Consider the following 21149-nt stretch of genomic DNA (forward strand, 5'->3'; position numbering starts at 1 on the left):
TGGTATCAGTGGGAGGAATAGCTCCCCATCATTGGTATCAGTGAGAGGAATAGTGTCCCATCATTGGTATCAGTGGGAGGAATAGCTCCCCATCATTGGTATCAGTGGGGGGAATAGTGCCCCATCATTGGTGTCAGTGAGAGGAATAGTGCCCCATCATTGGTATCAGTGGGAGGAATAGTGCCCCATCATTGGTATCAGTGGGAGGAATAGTGCCCCATCATTGGTATCAGTAGGAGGAATAGTGCCCCATCATTGGTGTCAGTGGGAGGAATAGTGCCCCATCATTGGTATCAGTGGGAGGAATAGTGCCCCATCATTGGTGTCAGTGGGAGGAATAGTGCCCCATCACTGGTGTCAGGGGGAGGAATAGTGCCCCATCATTGGTATCAGTGGGAGGAATAGTGCCCCATCATTGGTATCAGTGGGAGGAATAGCTCCCCATCATTGGTATCAGTGAGAGGAATAGTGTCCCATCATTGGTATCAGTGGGGGGAATAGTGCCCCATCATTGGTATCAGTGGGAGGAATAGCTCCCCATCATTGGTATCAGTGAGAGGAATAGTGTCCCATCATTGGTATCAGTGGGGGGAATAGTGCCCCATCATTGGTGTCAGTGAGAGGAATAGTGCCCCATCATTGGTATCAGTGGGAGGAATAGTGCCCCATCATTGGTATTAGTGGGAGGAATAGTGCCCCATCATTGGTATCAGTGGGAGGAATAGTGTCCCATCATTGGTGTCAGTGGGAGGAATAGTGCCCCATCATTGGTGTCAGTGGGAGGAATAGTGCCACATCCTTGGTATTAGTGGGAGGAATAGTGCCCCATCATTGGTATCAGTGGGAGGAATAGTGCCCCATCATTGGTGTCAGTGGGAGGAATAGTGCCCCATCATTGGTATCAGTGGGAGGAATAGTGCCCCATCATTGGTGTCAGTGGGAGGAATAGTGCCCCATCATTGGTATCAGTGGGAGGAATAGTGCCCCATCATTGGTGTCAGTGGGAGGAATAGTGCCCCATCATTGGTATCAGTGGGAGGAATAGTGCCCCATCATTGGTGTCAGTGGGAGGAATAGTGCCCCATCACTGGTGTCAGGGGGAGGAATAGTGCCCCATCATTGGTATCAGTGGGAGGAATAGTGCCCCATCATTGGTATCAGTGGGAGGAATAGTTCCCCATCATTGGTGTCAGTGGGAGGAATAGTTCCCCATCATTGGTGTCAGTGGGAGGAATAGTGCCCCATCATTGGTATCAGTGGGAGGAATAGTGCCCCATCATTGGTATCAGTGGGAGGAATAGTGCCCCGTCATTGGTATCAGTGGGAGGAATAGTTCCCCATCATTGGTGTCAGTGGGAGGAATAGTGCCCATTGTTGATGTCAGAGGAGAATAATGTCCTAATGAGAGGAATAATGCTCCAAGAACAAGATAAAGGCAAGCAAAGGGCTGTGGGGTATAGAAGTTGCTGACAGTTGGATGTCCCGGATTGCGTAGTGTAGAAGTCAAAGCAAGCAAATCCACTGCAGCAGACACATTTCCATATGACAGGCAGCTTGATTTGTATTAGCTTAACTCTTGATCATGTTGGTCTTTACTTACTTACTAAATCCCTATTCTGTGTGTTTGTCATTTAGTCAGCGAGGACGACCTGAACCATGTGGCATGGCTGGAGAATTCTGTCAAGGAGTCTATGGTAAGTATCTCAGCGGTTAGCTTCTTGTTCTGAGCAGAGCCACCTTGCACCTCGCTGAATGGTTGCTTCCACTTCCCTCAATCACACATTCTCTGAAGAGGTCATTTTCTATTGGGGTCTAAATGATGGAAAAAGGGCAGCACAGTGGTATATTGGCTAGTACTTCTGCCTTGCAGCACTCGGGTGCTGATTTCAACACCCAAACAGGACACTAGCTACATGGAGTATGTACTCCCTTTCATGGAGTTTGCATGTTCTTCTTTGCATAGGTTTACTTCCACATCCCAAAGACATGCTGATAGGCTAGACGGGCAGCACAGTGGCTAAACGGTTAGCACTTCCTCCTGGCAGTACTTGGGTTGTTGGTTCGTATCCCAGCCACAGCACCACCTGCCTGGAGTTTGCATTTTCTCCCTGTGCCTGTGTGGGTTTTCTCCGGGTACTCTGGTTTCCTCCCACAGTCTAAACACATGCTGGTAGGTGAATTGGCTGCTGTCTAAATTGTCCCTAGTATGTGTATGTATGAATGTGAGTTAGGGACCTTAGATTGTACGCCCCTTGAGGGTTAGGGACCTTAGATTGTACTCCCCTTGAGGGTTAGGGACTGATGTGAATGTACAATATATATGTAAAGTGCTGCGTAAATTGACGGCGCTATACAAGCACCTGAAATAAATAATTGGCTCCTGCCTATACAGTATGTCCCCAGTATTTGTGTGCCTGTATGCATGTGAGATAGGGATGTTGGATTGTAAACTCCTTAACCCCTTCACGCCTGAGGGTAAAACAAATCTAAATGCCTAAGCACAATTCTGCAACGTTGACCTGTGTTAGTAAAACCGTACATATCATCCCAACTACTTTGTACATCCAGGTGGATTATACCTTGATTTTTTCAGGACAAATTGGGATTCATTTGGTGGTAAATGGTAATGGATAGCTCCTAATTCTTTTTTATTATCAAAGGAAAACTGGCCCAAAATAGTAAAAATAAAAAAAAATAGTTTCTTTTTTATTTAGCTGCGTGTTTCTTGTTACGACCATAACCTACCTCCATAGAACAACCCAAAAGTCTCCAGCTCTTGAAGATCGCAGCCATACCATATATGTGTATGTTATTTGTTGTTTGTACCCGTAGTACAGCCCAGAAAGAATAGTGCGCAGTTTGTTTTTGTCTTTTTTTTTTTTACCTAAAACACACTGACACTGACATAAACGCTAACTGACACCAAATTTGTTTTTTAATTCTGACCTTTGACCCTGACCGTTGACCTTGACCTTTGACCCTGACCTTGACCCAAACACTAGCCCTGGTACTGAACGAGATCAAACCTTGATCTAGGTATTTTTCTTTATTTTTTCTTTTATTTTTTAATATTTATTTATCTTCCTTTTTTTTTTTTTTTTTAACAAACATTTTTTTTATCTCTCTATGTCAGGAGTTAGAGAGATACAATGTATCTCTCTTCTCCATTCATAGAGAGAGAAAAAACAAGGGGGCCGTGCTGCACAGTGACTGATCACTGTGATAGCCAATCAGAGGCTATCACAGCGATCACGTGACCCGGAATCGGGAGTCCCGGGTCCCGATCGTCAGAACGGGAGCCGGGGCTCTCAGTGACATCGCGGTCTCTGTGCTGGGAGCGTGCCGACTGCTGGCCTGGTCCTGTGATTCTATTCTGATTTGTCTGTTCTGCCCGAATTCTGGTGAGAACCAGCCAGATCTACAGAGCAGCTGCATCTATCCGAGTACCAGGCAGTGAAAGTCATGCTGACCAGATCTGACCAGACCAGTTTGATGACACCGGAGGTCCAGTGATATTATATACAAATGCGCATAAAGATTGCGTATCTGGTGAGTGTGCAATCTTTACATTACTTATCACCTTGCGGTTCCAAATATTGGACGTCTGAGGATCATCTCGGATCTTAAGAGCACCCCTCCATTGGACTCTTTTATTTATTTTGCACTTCCTTCACTTTATAGCCACCATCCAGTGGCTTTATTTTATTAGCACACAGTCACTGTCTATTATGTGAGTTTGATTCTGAATTTCATTATTGTCTGCTAGTTTGTATAGCGCTGCGCCTCCCCCTCCTTTTGTATATCTAGATCAAACCTTGATCTAGGTATTTTTCTTTATTTTTTCTTTTATTTTTTAATATTTATTTATCTTCCTTTTTTTTTTTTTAACAAACATGTTTTTTTTCTCTCTATATCAGGAGTTCGAGAGATACAATGTATCTCTCCTCTCCATTCATAGAGAGAGAAAAAACAAGGGGGCCGGGCTGCACAGTGACTGATCACTGTGATAGCCAATCAGAGGCTTTCACAGCGATCACGTGACCCGGAATCGGGAGTCCCGGGTCCCGATCGTTAGAACGGGACCTGGGGCTCTCAGTGACACCGCAGTCTCTGTGCTGGGAGCGTGCCGAGCGGCGCGCTCCCACCACAAAGACAGGTACGCAAATATGCGGCCCCACGGAAAAAAGCCCCGTTCCGTGCGGCCGCCTATTTGTGTGCCGCCGGCGTCAAGGGGTTAAGGACAGGGACTGATGTGAATGTACAATAATGTAAAGTGCTGCGTAAATTGTCGGCTCTACATAATTACCTGTAATAATAAATGAATAATGTATGTGCCCTACTTATGATGTGTACACTTTTATTTTACCTGTCTGATGACAAGGGGGCAGGACCCTGTGCTGTTCTTCACATCGTTAGCCGCGAGGAAGAGTTCCACCAGCAGAAGCTGGACCTTCTCTGGAGGTTGCTGGAGCCCGGAGCAGCAGCCGTCACTCAGGTAATGGACAAAGAATGCACAGTACACAGACCTGTTCAGTACAGCAGCACAAGGAGTGGTGGAGATACCCAAAGGATTCTTGACGGGTTATTAAAGTGTATCTCTAATCAGAACTTTTTTAGTTTTAGGTGATGCATTAGGAAGTGATAGGAAAACTCTTTGTCCTTTGTTCAAGAGTAGGAATGGTTACAACCTCCTCCTCCTTTTTTTTTACTTTTTTTTTCTTTTTTGTGAAGAGAAATCTCCACTGAGACAGTTATCTTTAAAACAGCTGTCCCCAGTAGAAGGTGTATCCTGACTTCCTGTTCCAGTGACAACTGACAGGGTTTTGGTGCTACAGTGCTAACTGACAGTTATTTTGTTTCAGCGGGAAGTGTCATTATGATGTTTGTACTCGGTGCCACACTTCCAGCCAAACCTTAAAGACTGTAAAAACTGGCTAGGCCAAATCATGCATTGATTGGCTCACGGCCGCACAAGGGCTTCATGTATTTTTTACATAGAACTAGATTAAAGTGGTTGTAAAGGCTTAAGTTTTTTTCTACCTTAATGCATTCTCTGCATTATGGTAAAAAACTTTCTATGATCCCCTCCATCCCATCTTTATACTGACTTGAGCCAGATCTCGATCCTGCTCTGTGCTTGAGAGCAGTAGTGCTGCTCTCTCTCTCCTCACTGGACATGGAGGCATCAACGGGAGTCATTGGCTCATGCTGCTGTCAGTCATATCCAGTGAGGAGGGAGTGGGGGCAGGGCCAAGTTGTACTGTGTGTGTCAATAGATGCTCAGAGCTCGGCTCAGGATCAATCCCGCATGTGTGCTGCCATAGGAAGCTGCTTCCTATGGTGGCATACAAAGAAGAGGAGGAGCTGAGAGCACCGGGGAGGGGGGAACCCCCAGAAGAGCAGGATTGGGGCCACTCTCTGTAAAAGAGCAGGTGCGTTGCGCAGAGCAGGTAAGTATGACATATTTGTTATTTAATTAAAAACAAAAAAGACTTTGCAATCACTTTAAAGCGGAGCGCCACCCAAAAGGGGAAGTTCCGATTCAGGGATTGGTCCCCGCTCCCCATTAAGAATTGGCACCTTTTGGGGGGGCGGGTACCCGAATTTGACAGGTACCCGCTCCCAATTCCGGTCGGTTCGCCTAGGCGATCAGAAATGGAAGGTGTCCTCCCTCCTTTCCTCCCTGTAGTGTTCTGGGACACATGACAGGTCCCAGAAGACTACAGGACCATTTATGAAGTGCAGCGCTACTAGTGCATGTGCAGTGGGTACCTGGCTGTGAAGCCGCAACCAGTCACAGCCGGGTGCCCACACTGAAGATGTCGGCCTCCTGAAAACCATGACAACCGGAGAAACAGGCTGCGGGGGACACACCACGGGACCGAGGGACAGGTAAGTGGCTGTTTTTTAAAAGTTAGCAGCTACAGTTTTTGTAGATGCTGACTTTTATTTTTTGACAGGATGAGTTGAACTCCACGTTAAAGTGGAGCTGCACCCAAAAGGGGGAAGTTCTGCTTTAAGGATTGGTCCCTCACTCCCCGTGAACAATTGGCACCTTTGGGGAGCAGGTACCCAATTTTCACAGGTACCCGTTACCACTTCTGCTCCAGCCTCCTAGACGATCGGAAGCGGAAGTTCTCCCCTTTAAGTGCTTGTCTTAATACCGACTTCCTGCAATCCAATGTACAGCAGCACTTTGACTGGGAGAGAAGGGCTAACACTCTGAGACAGTCAGAGCTGTATTGCGTTGCACAGTGATATCATGTAAACGTGCCTGCAGGAAAACTGAGAACAGGGATGACCCCATGAGTATCCTACTACTCCATTGTCCAATCAGAGGCTGGGGCAGACCCTGGATTATGCCATAATGGATAATTGCAGTGAGGTCGAGGTGCTGTCTGCTAGGGGTACCTGGATCACAAGACTAGCTAAACAGAATTCTAAATCCTTTTGGCATGTAAATACATACAGTTATTTCAGCTGTATAGTTAGTCATTTAGTCCCATGCTCGTCTCCAAGACTTCTCCAGGGCGTCACCCATCCTCTGGAACTCCCTACCCCAATCTATCAGACTATTACCCACTCTACTTACCTTTAGGCGATCATTGAAAACCTATCTCTTCAGGGAAGCCTATCCCGCCCTTTGCTAATACTGGTATCCTCTACGCTTCCAACCACTCCATCCCCCACAGTTTTACCTATTTTACCACTCACCCCTCCCTCCTAGATTGTAAGCTCCCAGGATCAGGCCCTCCTATCCCTCTTGTATTGAACTGTATTGTTGCTGTATTGTCTCCCGTTATATTGTAAAGCGCTGAGCAAACTGTTGGCGCTATATAAATCCTGTATAATAATAATAACCAGTAATTATATATCTATAGAATGTAATTATTAATGAAACAAACCAAATGTCATCCATATAATATGTTTCATTAATAATTACATTCTATAGATATATAATTATTGGTTGGTATATGGTATAAATCTATAGAATGTAATTATTAATGAAACAAACCAAATGTCATCCATATAATATGTTTCATTAATAATTACATTCTATAGATTTATACCATATACCAACCAATAATTATATATCTATAGAATGTAATTATTAATGAAACCTATTATATGGATGACATTTGATTCATTGGATCCAGGGTCACTACCTCTGACCCATAACTTTATTTTATATTGTATTTATGTGTCATTTTAACCAATAAAAGTTCATTATTGCTGTCAATGATCTCTGTCAACATTCAATCACAAATGAGATTTCTCTTTATGTTTCCAATATTGTGGGTTTGAGATGTTGAGCAAAAGCTCCCAGGATCAGGGCCCTCAACTCCCTCTTGTATTGAACTGTATTGTTACTGCATTGTCTCCCACTACAATGTAAAGCGCTGAGCAAACCGTTGGCGCTATATAAATCCTGTATAATAATAATAATTTACCTAAAGTTCACCTTAAATAAATAAAAAATAAGATTGGGTGCTCATTAAATTTCAGATTTTAGAAAAAATAAAAGTGTAATTAATTTGTATTGATGTATTCAGCGCAGGGATCGTTGAGCTAGGTAAGTCTTTAACATGCCAGAGATGTATTAAATAAGCAGCTTTTGATTGGCTTAGATTGCCATGCGGTACACACAGGGTTAATACCAAGCAATGGAATGAGACTTCCTGCCGTTACTGTTTCCACTCTGATAGTATCGTGTTTTCCTGTTCATGAAGATCATCAAGGCTTCGACTGCCTAACTGATATTTTTAGTAAAAGTGTCTTAGGGTACAATTTTAGGTGATTGTTATACTATTTAAAGAGCATCTTAACTGAAAAGTAAAAATGTCATCTATTGCAGCCTTGCCAGTCCTTCAATGTGGTTGGCTGTATTAGTTTTCTTTTTTTAGGCTAAGAATATATTCAGTAAGTACATAAAAATACCTGTTAATCTTGCCAGAAATCCAGTTTTCTTGTCAATTTCTGTGTATTGAACTGAAATCCCAAATAATGTTACCGGTCTTCCCCTGAATTCTTCTGTGAACCACAGGACACCTACCTTCTATGTGATGGAGATGAGGAGAAAGGGAGGTATTTGTAGTCCAAATCTTGCAAGCAGCCTGGGGTGACAACAATGCCCCCCCCCATAGATGTAGTAAGGTGAGTGAGGGTTGTCACCCTAGGACAGGAAGTGTGTTACTGGCAGGATCACCAGGTGGAAATAAAGAGGAAAAAATGTGAGAAATGAAACTAATGCAGCCGCAACATCTAAGGATTACTAAGCTGCAACATATAATATTTTTGATTTTGTGTTTCTATACACTTTAGGGGTAAACAGTAATTACTTGAGCTTTGTAAGCGTGATAATATGACAGAAATAGAGTCTGTTCTGTTTGGGAATTAAATTAACCTGCCATCTCTTTCCTTAACCACCTCCCGTCTGGTCGTTGTATATAAACGGCCGGACGGTGGCAGTGCAGGGTCGGGTGGCCGTTTTAAAAAAAACATATAATAATATAAAAATGTAAAAAAAAAAATGTTTAAAAATTAGAATTTTTGGTTATAAACTAATTTTGTTTTTTGTTTTTTTTTTTTTACTAAAAAGTTAATGGAGTAAATTTTGGCCAAGATTTATGATGAAAAATTATTTATTTGCAAAAGTTTATAAGAAAAACACTTTTTTGCAAAATTTTTGGACTTTTTCATTTACATAGCAAAAAAAAATTAAAATCCCAGTGGTGAATAAATACCACCAAAATAAAGCTTTACTGTCTCAAAAAAATGCTAAATTCATATGGGTACAGTGTTGCATGACCGCGCAATTGTCATTCAAAGTGTGCACTGAAAGCTGGAAATTGGCCTGGACAGGAAGGGGGTGAAAATGTCCGGACTGGAAGTGGTTAAAGCTGAACTCCAGGAATTCGGCCACTTTGTAAAATGTGCAGGCATACAATGAGTTAAGCCCAACCAGGTGCATGCCACTGGACTCCATTCTTTAACCACTTCAAGTCCGGACACTTTCACCCCCTCCCTGCCCAGGCCAATTTTCAGCTTTCAGCGCTATCACACTTTGAATGACAATTGTGCTGTCATGCAACACTGTACCCATATGAATTTTGTAGCATTTTTTTGAGACAGATAAAACTTTATTTTGGCGGTATTTATTCACCACTGAGATTTTTATTTTTTGCTATATAGATGAAAAAGTCCAAAAATTTAGAAAAAAAATGTTTTTCTTATACAATTTTGCAAATAAATAATCTTTCTTCATAAATCCTGGCCAACATTTATTCGGTTATCTTTTTAGTAAAACAAAAAAAAAACCCAAATTAGTTTATAACCAAAAATTATAGTTTTTCATACTTTTTTAATTTTTTTAATATTATTATGTATGTTTTTTTTTTTTGTTTTTTTTTTTAACTTACTGTCACCCTACCAGTACAGTGTCACCTTGGTGACACTGTACTACTTGTGGGGGGTGATGAAGATTTTTTTTTTTACGCTGATTGCTTTTACACCCATAAAGGCTGTAAAAGCAATCATTTCTCCTTCTCTCTGGCTACATTCTTGCAGCCATTGAGAAATACTGTGTGAGCTGTGATTGGTCACAGCTTGTCACATGGTAGAGGGCTGTTGTGAATAGCCTTGTACCATGTGACCTCTGTGAGCATTCACAGATTTCACACGTAGTAAGCAATGTTGTCAGAAGTGACATCTTGCTTACCACTCTTCATGTGATCACTGATTGGCCAGTCAGTGATCACATGATCGGGACCTCACACAAAGGTCCCATACAACAATTGGTGTTATGCTGTGTCCTCTGGATCGCGGTGCTGCGCGCTCCCTGGGAGCACACACAAGCAGGGAGCAGGGAGGACGTTTATAAACGGCCACCCGCCCCTGCACTGCTCCCGTCCGGCCGTTTATATACATGGGTCGGACGGGAAGTGGTTAATTTACATCTGACATTTTTATGGAGCTCCAGAAGGATAGGTATCGGAAGCATTTCCAGAGCTGCAACACTGGGCCTTCTGGTCTCAGCTCCTTCAGCTGCAGAGTCACGTACAGCTGCTGTGCCCACCCCTCGCTTTCTCCTGCCCAATCACAAGGCACTTTGTGTTATGTGAACTTATTTACAAATTACACAGACTGCATATATGTTTACCTATAAAGCTGAGTTTTTACAATTGTTTTTTTTTTCCAGAAGCATCTAATTTGTGGACCAGTGATAGTCCTCAGTCCGCAGTCCCCGGTCAGCTGCTCTCAGTATTTTCAGTAAGTTATTTTTAGAGCTAAAAAGTGTATGTTGTCTGTTATTGGTGCATCACATATAAAGTCAGTTCTCTGGTATGACGAGGTATATTATAGGCTCAGAATGTACACACGGTGCTCAGCATAAATGAGTACACCCCAACAGATTTGTCAGAAAACCTTTACTTTCAGAATCAACATTTTCTATGGGACACTATACTACAAAATCCTCCCACAAATGCCGGCCATTGATTGCAAACCAGATTTGTTAATTTGCACACACAAAAAGTATTTTTCCTAACAAATTCATTCAAGACCATGTTGCAAAAATGAATACACCCCAATGAAAATCTTGGCAGCAAAGCTAAATTTTAGACACCAAACTCCTAATTAACAAGAATTCAACTCCTAATTATTCATTAAACAGGTGTCCAGCAGACAGTTGATTATAGAAGGGCGTTACGTAACAAAGAAAACCCCTCCCCATTTCATGCTGTCAGCAATGGCACCACATGGAAGGGAAATGTCACAAGGCCAGAGAAAGAAAATTTCTTTACACAAGAAAGTTGAAAGCTACAAGAAGATAAGCAAAGCTTTACCGATCAGTCAGAATACTGTAGCAAAAGTGAGACAAAATATGGAACTGCAACCATCTCACAGAGATGTCCAGGCCATCCGTGGAAGTTAACACCTCGACAGGAGCGTCTTCTGATGAGAAGGGTTGAAGAAAATCGCCATGTAAGTTCACTGCAGTTATCTAAGAAAAGTAGAAAGCCAAACTGGGGTTATTGTTTCCTGTGACACGATACTGCTTATACTACTGAGGAATGGCATGCATGGGTGTCGTCCATTAAGGAAGCCTCTCCTAAAGCCCATGCTCAAAAAAAGCCCATCTAGAATTTGCCAGGGTCCATGCTGAAAAAGGAGACTACTGGGACTCTGTACTCTGGAGTGATGAGACCAAAAGAAAAATGTTTTTGGAACTGATGGCTTCAAAACTGTATGGCATTGCAAAGGTGAGTACAATGAAAAATGCATGGTGCCTACAGAGAAACGTGGTGGTAATGTCCTTCTGTGGGGCTGCATGAATGCTGCTGGTGTCGGGGATCTGCATGTCATTGATGGTGTCATGAATTCACAGATGTGCTGCTCTATATTGAAAGTGAAGATGCTGCCATCACTCCGTTCCCTTGGTCATCGTGCACTTTTCCAACATGACAATGATTCAAAACACACATCTAAGGTTACTGTTGCATTTCTGAAGAAGAACAGGGTGACAGTGATTCAGTGGCCAAGTATGTCTCCTGATCAGAACCCAATCCAACACCTATGGGAATTCTGTAGAGACAAGTTGAGCGTCACTCTCCATCCAGCATCCAGGCTCTAAAAAAGGTCGTTCTTGAAGAATGGAAAAAGATCGATGTTGCAATATGTCGCCAACTTGCTCGTTCCATGTCTAGAAGACTCGGTGCTGTCCTTACAAATCATGGAGGTCATACAAAACACTAGATGAAGAAGTTTTTGTTGTGGGGTGGATTCATTTTGCATCAACTTCAGTAAAACTGAAGATTTTGTAATTTAAGTTATATTATTAACTTTACTGTAATGAGCTAAACAAATGTTCTAGAAAACTCAGTTTTGTCAAAATTTTAGAAATTGTTCTTTGAGATATTGATTAAAATCTTCCTTTTCAAAAGGGGTGTACTCATTTATGCTGGGCACTATACCTGTGTGATTTTTAACAAATAGTCAATTATGGCTGGAGTCCAGACTTGGAGACCCTGTCACCAACATAAAAAAGGCAGGTGAAAGTAGGGAAAAATCAAGAAATTTAAATGCTTACTTGCAGCAGTTTTATCTTTCCATAAACATTTTTATTGACTTGCAATGTGCCTCTTAAATAATAGGGAATAGACTACTACAGAAAATGTAAGTTCTGTAGCACAGCCCTCTCCCTCCTTGCACATAATCTTTCCTCTTCTGGGAGTGTCTAATTGCTCTCTGTGCTGGCCCAGCTCCTCCACCCTTCCCCATACATTCCAACATAACCTTTTATGTAGCTGCTGTTGAAGGAGAAAAGTAGAATACTATAGAAAAGCAGCTGTAGACCCCCATTCATATCTCAGCCCCCCGCAACTCTGCCCCCCATTCATCTTATAGACCCCCACAGCTCTGCCCCTCCCTTCACATTGCAGTCCCTGCAGCTCTGCCTCTCCATTCACATTACAGCCCTCCTTAGCTCTCCCAACCCCCCCATTCACATTACAGCCCTCCTCTGCTCTGTCAACCCCCCCATTCACATTACAGCCCTCCTCTGCTCTGCCAACCCCCCCCCCCCATTCACATTACAGCCCTCCTCAGCTCTGCCAACCCCCCCATTCACATTACAGCCCTCTTCACTTTTGCCCCCCATTCACATTACAGTCCCCTGCCATTCTACCACTCCTTTCACATTGTAGCCCCTGCATCTCTGCCCCCCATTCACTTGCCTGGCCTCTCTCCCCCCCCCGCAGTTCTGCCCCCCATGCACATTGCAGCCCCTGCAGCTCTGCTACCCCTCATTCACATGAAGAGCCAGCTCCTAAATGGCGGGACCACGGCAGTCTGCATAGGACAGTGACTCGGTCTGGATCTGGGCTGCTGGTTGCCATTTAGAGATGTCTGCTATAGGGTGTCACTTGAATGACAGCTCTGAGTTTTCTGGGGCCGCTAACATCACATCCAAGAGGATGGCACCCAGCAGCAGTCTAGGGGCTTCTATATGAATTTGGCTTGCTATTTAAAGTTCTTCTAGTCCCTCTTCAGAAAGACTCAGACTGGGAAGGGGAGGGAGAGGTATTGGGGCCAATCCGCTGTCCTGCTTTCACATATATTGTATTTGCAGGAAATTAGAGCAAATAGATGGCCCTATCAGTATAGTGCTGCTCCTTCACTGCCAAATCACAGGCTGGGGGAAGAGAAATATCAGGTCACCGGACTGGTAGTGCTGTGTGGCAGGACTATGTAAATCTCAACACTGGGTGGACAGAAATACAAATCCTTTGCCAGATAAGACAGCTCCCTTATATGTATATATTCTGTGTATTTAGCTGTTCCTTGGAGTTCAGCTTTAACATATCAGACCTGACGAACGTGCTCTATTTTTCTTCTTCCACAGTTTGCGGAAGGCCCAGATGCACAAAGCTTCCGTCATGAAGTACGGGGACTGTGTTCAAGGTTATACTTCTTTTCTGTGAATTCATTACAGAGTCATGTCATGGGGTGATGAGACTTGTGGTTCTATAAAAGCTAATTGCATGTTGTCTCATATGAAACACCAGTCTAGTGTTGTACTATTGTTTAGTCTTCAGTTCTCTGTGGGGTGTCCATTTTACAACCTCTGATCTAGTAGTCACATGACTGCCAGCCAGTTACTAAAGAAGCCAATGACATCACTTAGTGATGACATCACTTACTGGCTGCCAGTGCTTAATTGGTCTGTCCTGTATACATATTGGCTGCCAGTGCCTGATTGGTCTGTCCTATATATATATTGGCTGCCATTGCCTAATTGGTCTGTCCTGTTTACATATTGGCTGCCTGTGCCTAATTGGTCTGTCCTGTATATATATTGGCTGCCAGTGCCTAATTGGTCTGTCCTGTATACATATTGGCTGCCAGTGCCTAATTGGTCTGTCCTGTATACATATTGGCTGCCAGTGCCTAATTGGTCTGTCCTGTATACATATTGGCTGCCAGTGCCTGATTGGTCTGTCCTGTATATATATTGGCTGCCATTGCCTAATTGGTCTGTCCTGTATACATATTGGCTGCCAGTGCCTAATTGGTCTGTCCTATATATATATTGGCTGCCTGTGTCTGATTGGTCTGTCTTGTATACATATTTGCTGCCTGTGTCTGATTGGTCTGCCCTGTATACATATTGGCTGCCAGTGCCTACTTGGTCTGTCCTGTATATATACAGTATATTGGCTGCCTGTGTCTGATTGGTCTGTCCTGTATACATATTGGCTGCCTGTGTCTGATTGGTCTGTCCTGTATACATATTGGCTGCCAGTGCCTAATTGGTCTGTCCTGTATATATATTGGCTGCCAGTGCCTAATTGGTCTGTCCTGTACTGTATACATATTGGCTGCCTGTGTCTGATAGGTCTGTTGTGTATGTATATTATCTGCTGCTGGTGCCTGATGATTTGTCTATTCTGTATACATATTGGCTGCCGCTGCCTGATGATTGGTCTGTTCTGTATACAGGTGACAGCTGGGATGAAATTATCAACTCTCTCACCTCAGCTGCAATCAAATTTGAGTTGATGGCAACCCCTCATCGTACACAGGTATAATAGGGGTCAACGCACCTTCAGATTCATCCTTACTTTTTTATTAGGTGTTTACTACGTTTTACAATGTCTACAGAATACAAATGTCAAGTATTACATAGGGTTGTCACAAGCAATGCGAAGTAGAAAACAAGTAGGTATGATATAGGTCAATCAAAATGATGTTCACTGCAGAATGCAAACACTGCAGAATGCAAACAATATATATAATGTTTGCCTAAAGCAGTGTTTCTCAACTCCAGTCCTCATGGACCCCCAACAGGTCATGTTTTCAGGATTTCCCTCGGATGAAACAGCTGTGGTAATTACTACAACAGTGAAACTGATCAAATCACCTGTGCAAAATAATGGAAATCCTGAAAACATGACCTGTGGGGGGTCCATGAGGACTGGAGTTGAGAAACACTGGCCTAAAGTAACATTCAGCCCGGGTTCACATATATGCAGTGCGGTATATCGCATGTGATTCGCACAGGAACCGCACTGCATTCCTGTTCAAATCACATGTGATTTGTGTGCGGGGCGATCGGAGTCGTACATTTTGTATGGCTCTAATCGCACCGCACCCGCATCAAAAACGTGCAGGACCCTTTTATTGGTCTGCACTAGAATCGGATCGCATGGGTATTCACACCTATGCGATCTGATTCTGCACATCGCACCGCGTTTTTCGGACCACGTTCAGGGTGTTGTTAACTTAACATACACACCCGCAGCGGTTCGCATGAACGGGGTGCGATTCTGATGCGGTGCGGAATTCACTGCATCAGTGTGAACCAGAACTAAAGTAAAAAAAAAAACTGAGGTAACCATTACCTGCTCTGTGCAATGATATTGCACCGAAAGGTCACTTTCCTCCTTTTCTTGGAGTCCCAGCTTGTGCTGTATTCTCTTCCTTTGGGCACCTCCTATAGCAAGCCAGATGCTAAAGAGGTCCCTGTGCATTCACGCTGATGTTGGGTTCCAAACTGAACTGCATGCACACAGGACTGGCAAGTCATGCCCCTGCTCCCTCCTCTTAGGAATTTTAAAGATCGCAGCAGGAGACTATGGCCGCTGCCCTCCAGTTTCTTGTGTGAAACCAGGAAGTGAGGGGGGCAATGCTAGAGACGTTACATGGTGTCAGGTAAGAGGGTGGAGGGGGAATGGTAGGACAGGTAGTGGGGTGGTTTTTACCTTCATGCAGAGAATGCATTAAGGTAAAAAAAACATTTAGCCCCCTGGTTCACACAATAGCTCACATGAATTGCACGGGAACCGCACCTTATTTCCGTGCAATGTAAGTCCATTCATTTTGAATGGGCATAAATCATACCACATAGCACCAAAAACATGCAGGCACTTTTTTTTGAGCCGCACTGCAACCAGATCCACATGGTCATTTTTGCTGCGTGTTTGACTTGCGTTTGACGTATTTTTACGCCTTGCTTCACATATATGCGGCCGTGCGGGCCACGTTTTGTGCAGTCATTTGAATGGACTCCCGTGCCCCGTGACACGCAGGGAAGAAAGCCCTGCACTTCTTCTGAAAATGCAGCCGATGTTCCCAGTACGGTTGCGTTTTCCATTGCGGGTGGCGTGCCGTTAGAACTAATGGCACCCGCCTGCGAGTCCGCATTCCTCTGTGCGGGTGGTGCGGCTGCACGGATTTTTGTGCAGATCCACAGCGGCACCACCCGCACAGATGTAAACCAAGCCTAAAGCCCGAAACAACAGTTGCATTCTGTTTGGAATAAATGGCTCTATAATATTAGGTTACATTTGCACTATTTACCGGCAGTTCTGGATGTTCATCCGGCCAATGGGGTGTAAAGGAATGATTTGCTTGGCTTCTCCCATTGTTCTGAATGAGGATTACTCCTCTTATTGGGACATGTGATGGAATGAGACATGGGAATACTTTCTGTTCTAAGAAGTCTTTACTGTGCTACAGACATGTAATATTAATAAAGCCTGATCTTATCGTCTGAGCCAATTAAAAGTCTTTTGTTTTGAATTTACGTCCAGGTAAACCTAAATTTAGAGGAAGCAAACATTACAACAAAAGGAACAAAGAGTGGGGCATTTGTGATGTATAACTGTGCCCGGCTCTCCACGCTGTTTGACAGCTACAACAATGCCGTCAGCCAAGGTACAGAGTCCAGAGGGTTACATACGGACAGAAAAGTCAGAGGTGAGGGGTGGGAGGTAGTGTGGGAGTGCTAAGGGGCAGAGGGTGATGTGGGAGTGCTAAGGGGCAGAGGGTGATGTGGGAGTGCTAAGGGGCAGAGGGTGATGTGGGAGCGCTAAGGAGCAGAGGGTGATGTGGGAGCGCTAAGGGGCAGAGGGTGATGTGGGAGTACTAAGGGGCAGAGGGTGATGTGGGAGTACTAAGGGGCAGAGGGTGATGTGGGAGTGCTAAGGGGCAGAGGGTGATGTGGGAGTACTAAGGGGCAGAGGGTGATGTGGGAGTGCTAAGGAGCAGAGGGTGATGTGGGAGTACTAAGGGGCAGAGGGTGTTGTGGGAGTGCTAAGGGGCAGAGGGTGATGTGGGAGCGCTAAGGGGCAGAGGGTGATGTGGGAGCACTAAGGGGCAGAGGGTGATGTGGGAGCACTAAGGGGCAGAGGGTGATGTGGGAGCACTAAGGGGCAGAGGGTGATGTGGGAGCACTAAGGGGCAGAGGGTGATGTGGGAGTACTAAGGGGCAGAGGGTGATGTGGGAGTGCTAAGGGGCAGAGGGTGATGTGGGAGTGCTAAGGGGCAGAGGGTGATGTGGGAGTGCTAAGGGGCAGAGGGTGATGTGGGAGCGCTAAGGGGCAGAGGGTGATGTGGGAGCGCTAAGGGGCAGAGGGTGATGTGGGAGCACTAAGGGGCAGAGGGTGATGTGGGAGTACTAAGGGGCAGAGGGTGATGTGTGAGTGCTAAGGAGCAGAGGGTGATGTGGGAGTACTAAGGAGCAGAGGGTGATGTGGGAGTGGCAAGGGGCAGAGGGTGATGTGGGAGTGGCAAGGGGCAGAGGGTGACGTGGGAGTGCTAAGGGGCAGACGGTAACGTGGGAGTGCTAAGGGGCAGAGGGTGACGTGGGAGTGCTAAGGGGCAGAGGGTGACGTGGGAGTGCTAAGGGGCAGAGGGTGATGTGGGAGTGATGAGGGGCAGAGGGTGATGTGGGAGTGCCAAGGGGCAGAGGGTGATGTGGGAGTACTAAGGGGCAGAGGGTGATGAGGGAGTGGCAAGGAGCAGAGGGTGACGTGGGAGTGGCAAGAGGCAGAGGGTGACGTGGGAGTGCTAAGGGGCAGAGGGTGACGTGGGAGTGCTAAGGGGCAGAGGGTGATGTGGGAGTGCTAAGGGGCAGAGGGTGATGTGGGAGTGCCAAGGGGCAGAGGGTGATGTGGGAGTGGCAAGGGGCAGAGGGTGATGTGGGAGTGGCAAGGGGCAGAGGGTGACGTGGGAGTGCCAAGGGGCAGAGGGTGATGTGGGAGTGCCAAGGGGCAGAGGGTGACGTGGGAGTAGTAAGGGGCAGAGGGTGACGTGGGAGTGCCAAGGGGCAGAGGGTGACGTGGGAGTGCCAAGGGGAAGAGGGTGACGTGGGAGTGCCAAGGAGCAGAGGGTGATGTGGGAGTGGCAAGGGGCAGAGGGTGATGTGGGAGTGGCAAGGGGCAGAGGGTGATGTGGGAGTGGCAAGGGGCAGAGGGTGATGTGGGAGTGGCAAGGGGCAGAGGGGGATGTGGGAGTGGCAAGGGGCAGAGGGGGATGTGGGAGTGGCAAGGGGCAGAGGGGGATGTGGGAGTGCTAAGGGGCAGAGGGTGATGTGGGAGTACTAAGGGGCAGAGGGTGATGTGGGAGTGCTAAGGGGCAGAGGGTGATGTGGGAGTGCTAAGGGGCAGAGGGTGATGTGGGAGTGCTAAGGGGCAGAAGGTGATGTGGGAGTGCTAAGGGGCAGAGGGCGATGTGGGAGTGGTCACTTCATCGTCTTCTCCTTCCTTTTTTAGGATTGTACCCAGAATTTCCACCAGCTGCTGAATTCAACTATTCCAGCCTGAGCGAGGAGGTGAGGATGTGGAGATTTCATCCCTGACAATATATGTAATTTTTTTTTCCGCAAAAATAAAAAAACACGTAATGCTTACCTGCTCTGTGCAGTGGTTTTGCACGGAGTGGCCCCAAACACCCCCCCCCCCTTTCTATTGTCCCCTCCAGTGCTCTCCATTCCTCTTCTGTGAGTGACCCCATAGCAAGCCACTTGTTATATGAACAATTGTGTGGACTCACTACCAGGCCGGGCTATGTGCATCTATAGACACACACAGCATGCTCAGCCCCACCCCTTGCTCCCCTCTCACAGGATTAGACTGACAACAATAGGAGCCAATGGCTCCTGCTGCTATCAGGAAAGCCTTTGAGACCAGGAAGAGGGGAGAAGAGCTTTTGTGGCTGGGATAGAGCTGGATTGAGAGAAGACTTGTTTAAGGGGGGGAGGTGCTGAGGGGAAGCTGCTATCAAAAGGTTTTTGTAAAAGTGGTTGTAAAAAACCTTCTCTTTGTAGCAGCCCCTCCTAACAGTCACCAAAGCCCCCTCTCGATCCAGCAATGTGTACTGGAGTCTCGGCTATCCCGGGACTGAGGACTCGGCTGTCTCCTCATTGGCTGAGACACAACCGGGAGCCATTGGTCTCCACTGCTGTCAATCACAGGTGTGAGCCAATGGGAAGAGAGAGGAGGTGGGGCCAAGCCACAACTCTGTGTGTTTGAATATACACACGGAGCAGCAGGTGCCCCCATAGCAAGCTGTTTGCTGTGGGGCACCCAACAGGAGAGAGGGGGCAGGAGCACCGGCGGGGGACTTGAGAAGAGGTGGATTCAGGCTGCTTTGTGCAGGTAAGTATAACATGTTGTTTTTTTTTTGTTTTGTTTTGTTTTTTTATATTTAGGCCTTTAGAATTACTTTAGAGTAGAGAATGCATGAAAGTGGTTGTAAACCCTTACTTATATCCAGTGAAGTGACTGACCTCAGGTGATACAAGTTGAGATGAAACAAATCCTCCTACATAAATCCTCCTACATAAGTTGTACCTGTTTATCTGCAGAATATTCTTCTCTATAGCCATTCAAAGTGCAGAATTTATACAGCTTGTCTGAGCTTTTCAGAAAGCAGGGAGCTGAGTTTACAGTTGGCAGAGCTCAGTGAAAGCTGATTGGAGGGAAGGGATTCCTCCCCCCCCCTTCACACAGTGCACAAGAGCAGAGTTGAGGCTGTCAATCACAGGCTGTGTGCTGGAGCTCCAGACCCCCTCACCATTTTTCTCTTGGTGTCAGGAGAGCTTGTCAGAATTGACTCGCGCTGATAGCAGAGGAAGGAGGCAGCATACAGAAATGACACTTAGTGCTCTGGCTCAAGACAAATACACATTATAGAGGGATATGCTTTATTCATATTTCATGTCTGAGGTTGACATCCATTTTAAGATTAAAAAAAAAACCTTTAGCACCACTTTAACTATTTTATTGCCAGAGGTCATTGGAACCTAGATGTCCACTCCAAATTTTGCACCATCAGTCGCTCTATAGCTGGCCATACACTATACAATCTGACTGTACAATCTCTTTGAGATCTTCCAATCAATATATAGTCCAAGGGACAGCCTAAAGAGATACAGATTGAGTGGACCGTTTAGATGTGTCCTTTTATTACATAGTATTCGTTGCTGAAATGCATTATTGAGTCAGTGTATTCTCCAAAACAAATATAATGTAACTGCCCAACAGATAACCTGATATACACTGGAAATAGGAGGGGGGGGGGTTTACTAAAATTGGAGCACTAGGAATCTGCCGCAACTGTTCATAGTAACCAATCAGCTTCTAACTTCAGCTTGTTCATTAAAGCTTTGACAATAAAACCTGGAAGCTGATTGGTCTCTTTGCAGAGCTGCACCAGATTTTTCAGTACATAACCCCCAATGTAACCTTATATACATATACGCATTTTTCTATGTCCACCAAAACTTCAAAACAAACAGACTATACCAAAAATTGATAAAATAGGATGGTTGAAGTAATTACTTCTAAAATACAGTATATTGCCAAAATTATTTCCCCCCCCTCCAAATAATTGGATTCAGTTGTTCCAATCCCCTCCATGGACACAGGTGTATACAATCAAGCCCCTAGGCATGCAGACTGCTTCTACAAACATTGGTGAAAGAATGGGTCGCTCTCAGGAGCTCAGTGACTCCAAGCGTGGTCCCGTGATAGGTGGTCACCTGTGCAATAAGTCCATCCGTGACATTTCCTGGCTACTAAATATTCCACGCTCAACTGTTAGTGGGATTATAACAAAGTGGAAGCAACTGGGAACAGCAACTCAGCCACCAAGTGGTAGGCCACGTCACATGACAGAGCGGGTTCGGCGCATGCTGAAGCGCACAGTGCACAGAAGTCGCCAACTGTCTGCAGAGTCAATAGCTAAAGACCTCCAAACTTGGTGTGGCCTTCAGATGAGCCCAACAACAGTGCATAGAGAGCTTCATGGAATGGGTTTCCATGGCCGAGCAGCTGCATCCAAGCCTTACATCACCAAGTGCAATG

The 21149-nt window shown here is 45.4% G+C and overlaps 1 protein-coding gene across 5 annotated transcripts in view; it reads left to right on the forward strand.

The window, feature by feature from the left end:
- Positions 1 to 21149, forward strand: part of DALRD3 (DALR anticodon binding domain containing 3) — a 47826-nt gene that overhangs the window by 9315 nt on the left and 17362 nt on the right. For 3 of the 5 annotated variants that reach the window (XM_089656610.1, XM_089656608.1, XM_089656612.1), the window contains exons 4-10: positions 1636 to 1694; positions 4382 to 4495; positions 10199 to 10269; positions 13403 to 13461; positions 14500 to 14582; positions 16593 to 16758; positions 18555 to 18613. In XM_089656610.1, coding sequence (XP_089512736.1) covers positions 1636 to 1694; positions 4382 to 4495; positions 10199 to 10269; positions 13403 to 13461; positions 14500 to 14582; positions 16593 to 16758; positions 18555 to 18613 — 611 coding nt within the window. The remainder of the gene's footprint in view (positions 1 to 1635; positions 1695 to 4381; positions 4496 to 10198; positions 10270 to 13402; positions 13462 to 14499; positions 14583 to 16592; positions 16759 to 18554; positions 18614 to 21149) is intronic. The other 2 variants (XM_089656611.1, XM_089656609.1) reach the window with 2 other exon arrangements.

The sequence above is a fragment of the Staurois parvus genome, unplaced genomic scaffold (assembly GCF_062004578.1).
Source record: "Staurois parvus isolate SC_StPar_1 unplaced genomic scaffold, SC_StPar_1.0 ptg000920l, whole genome shotgun sequence".
NCBI lineage: Eukaryota > Metazoa > Chordata > Amphibia > Anura > Ranidae > Staurois > Staurois parvus.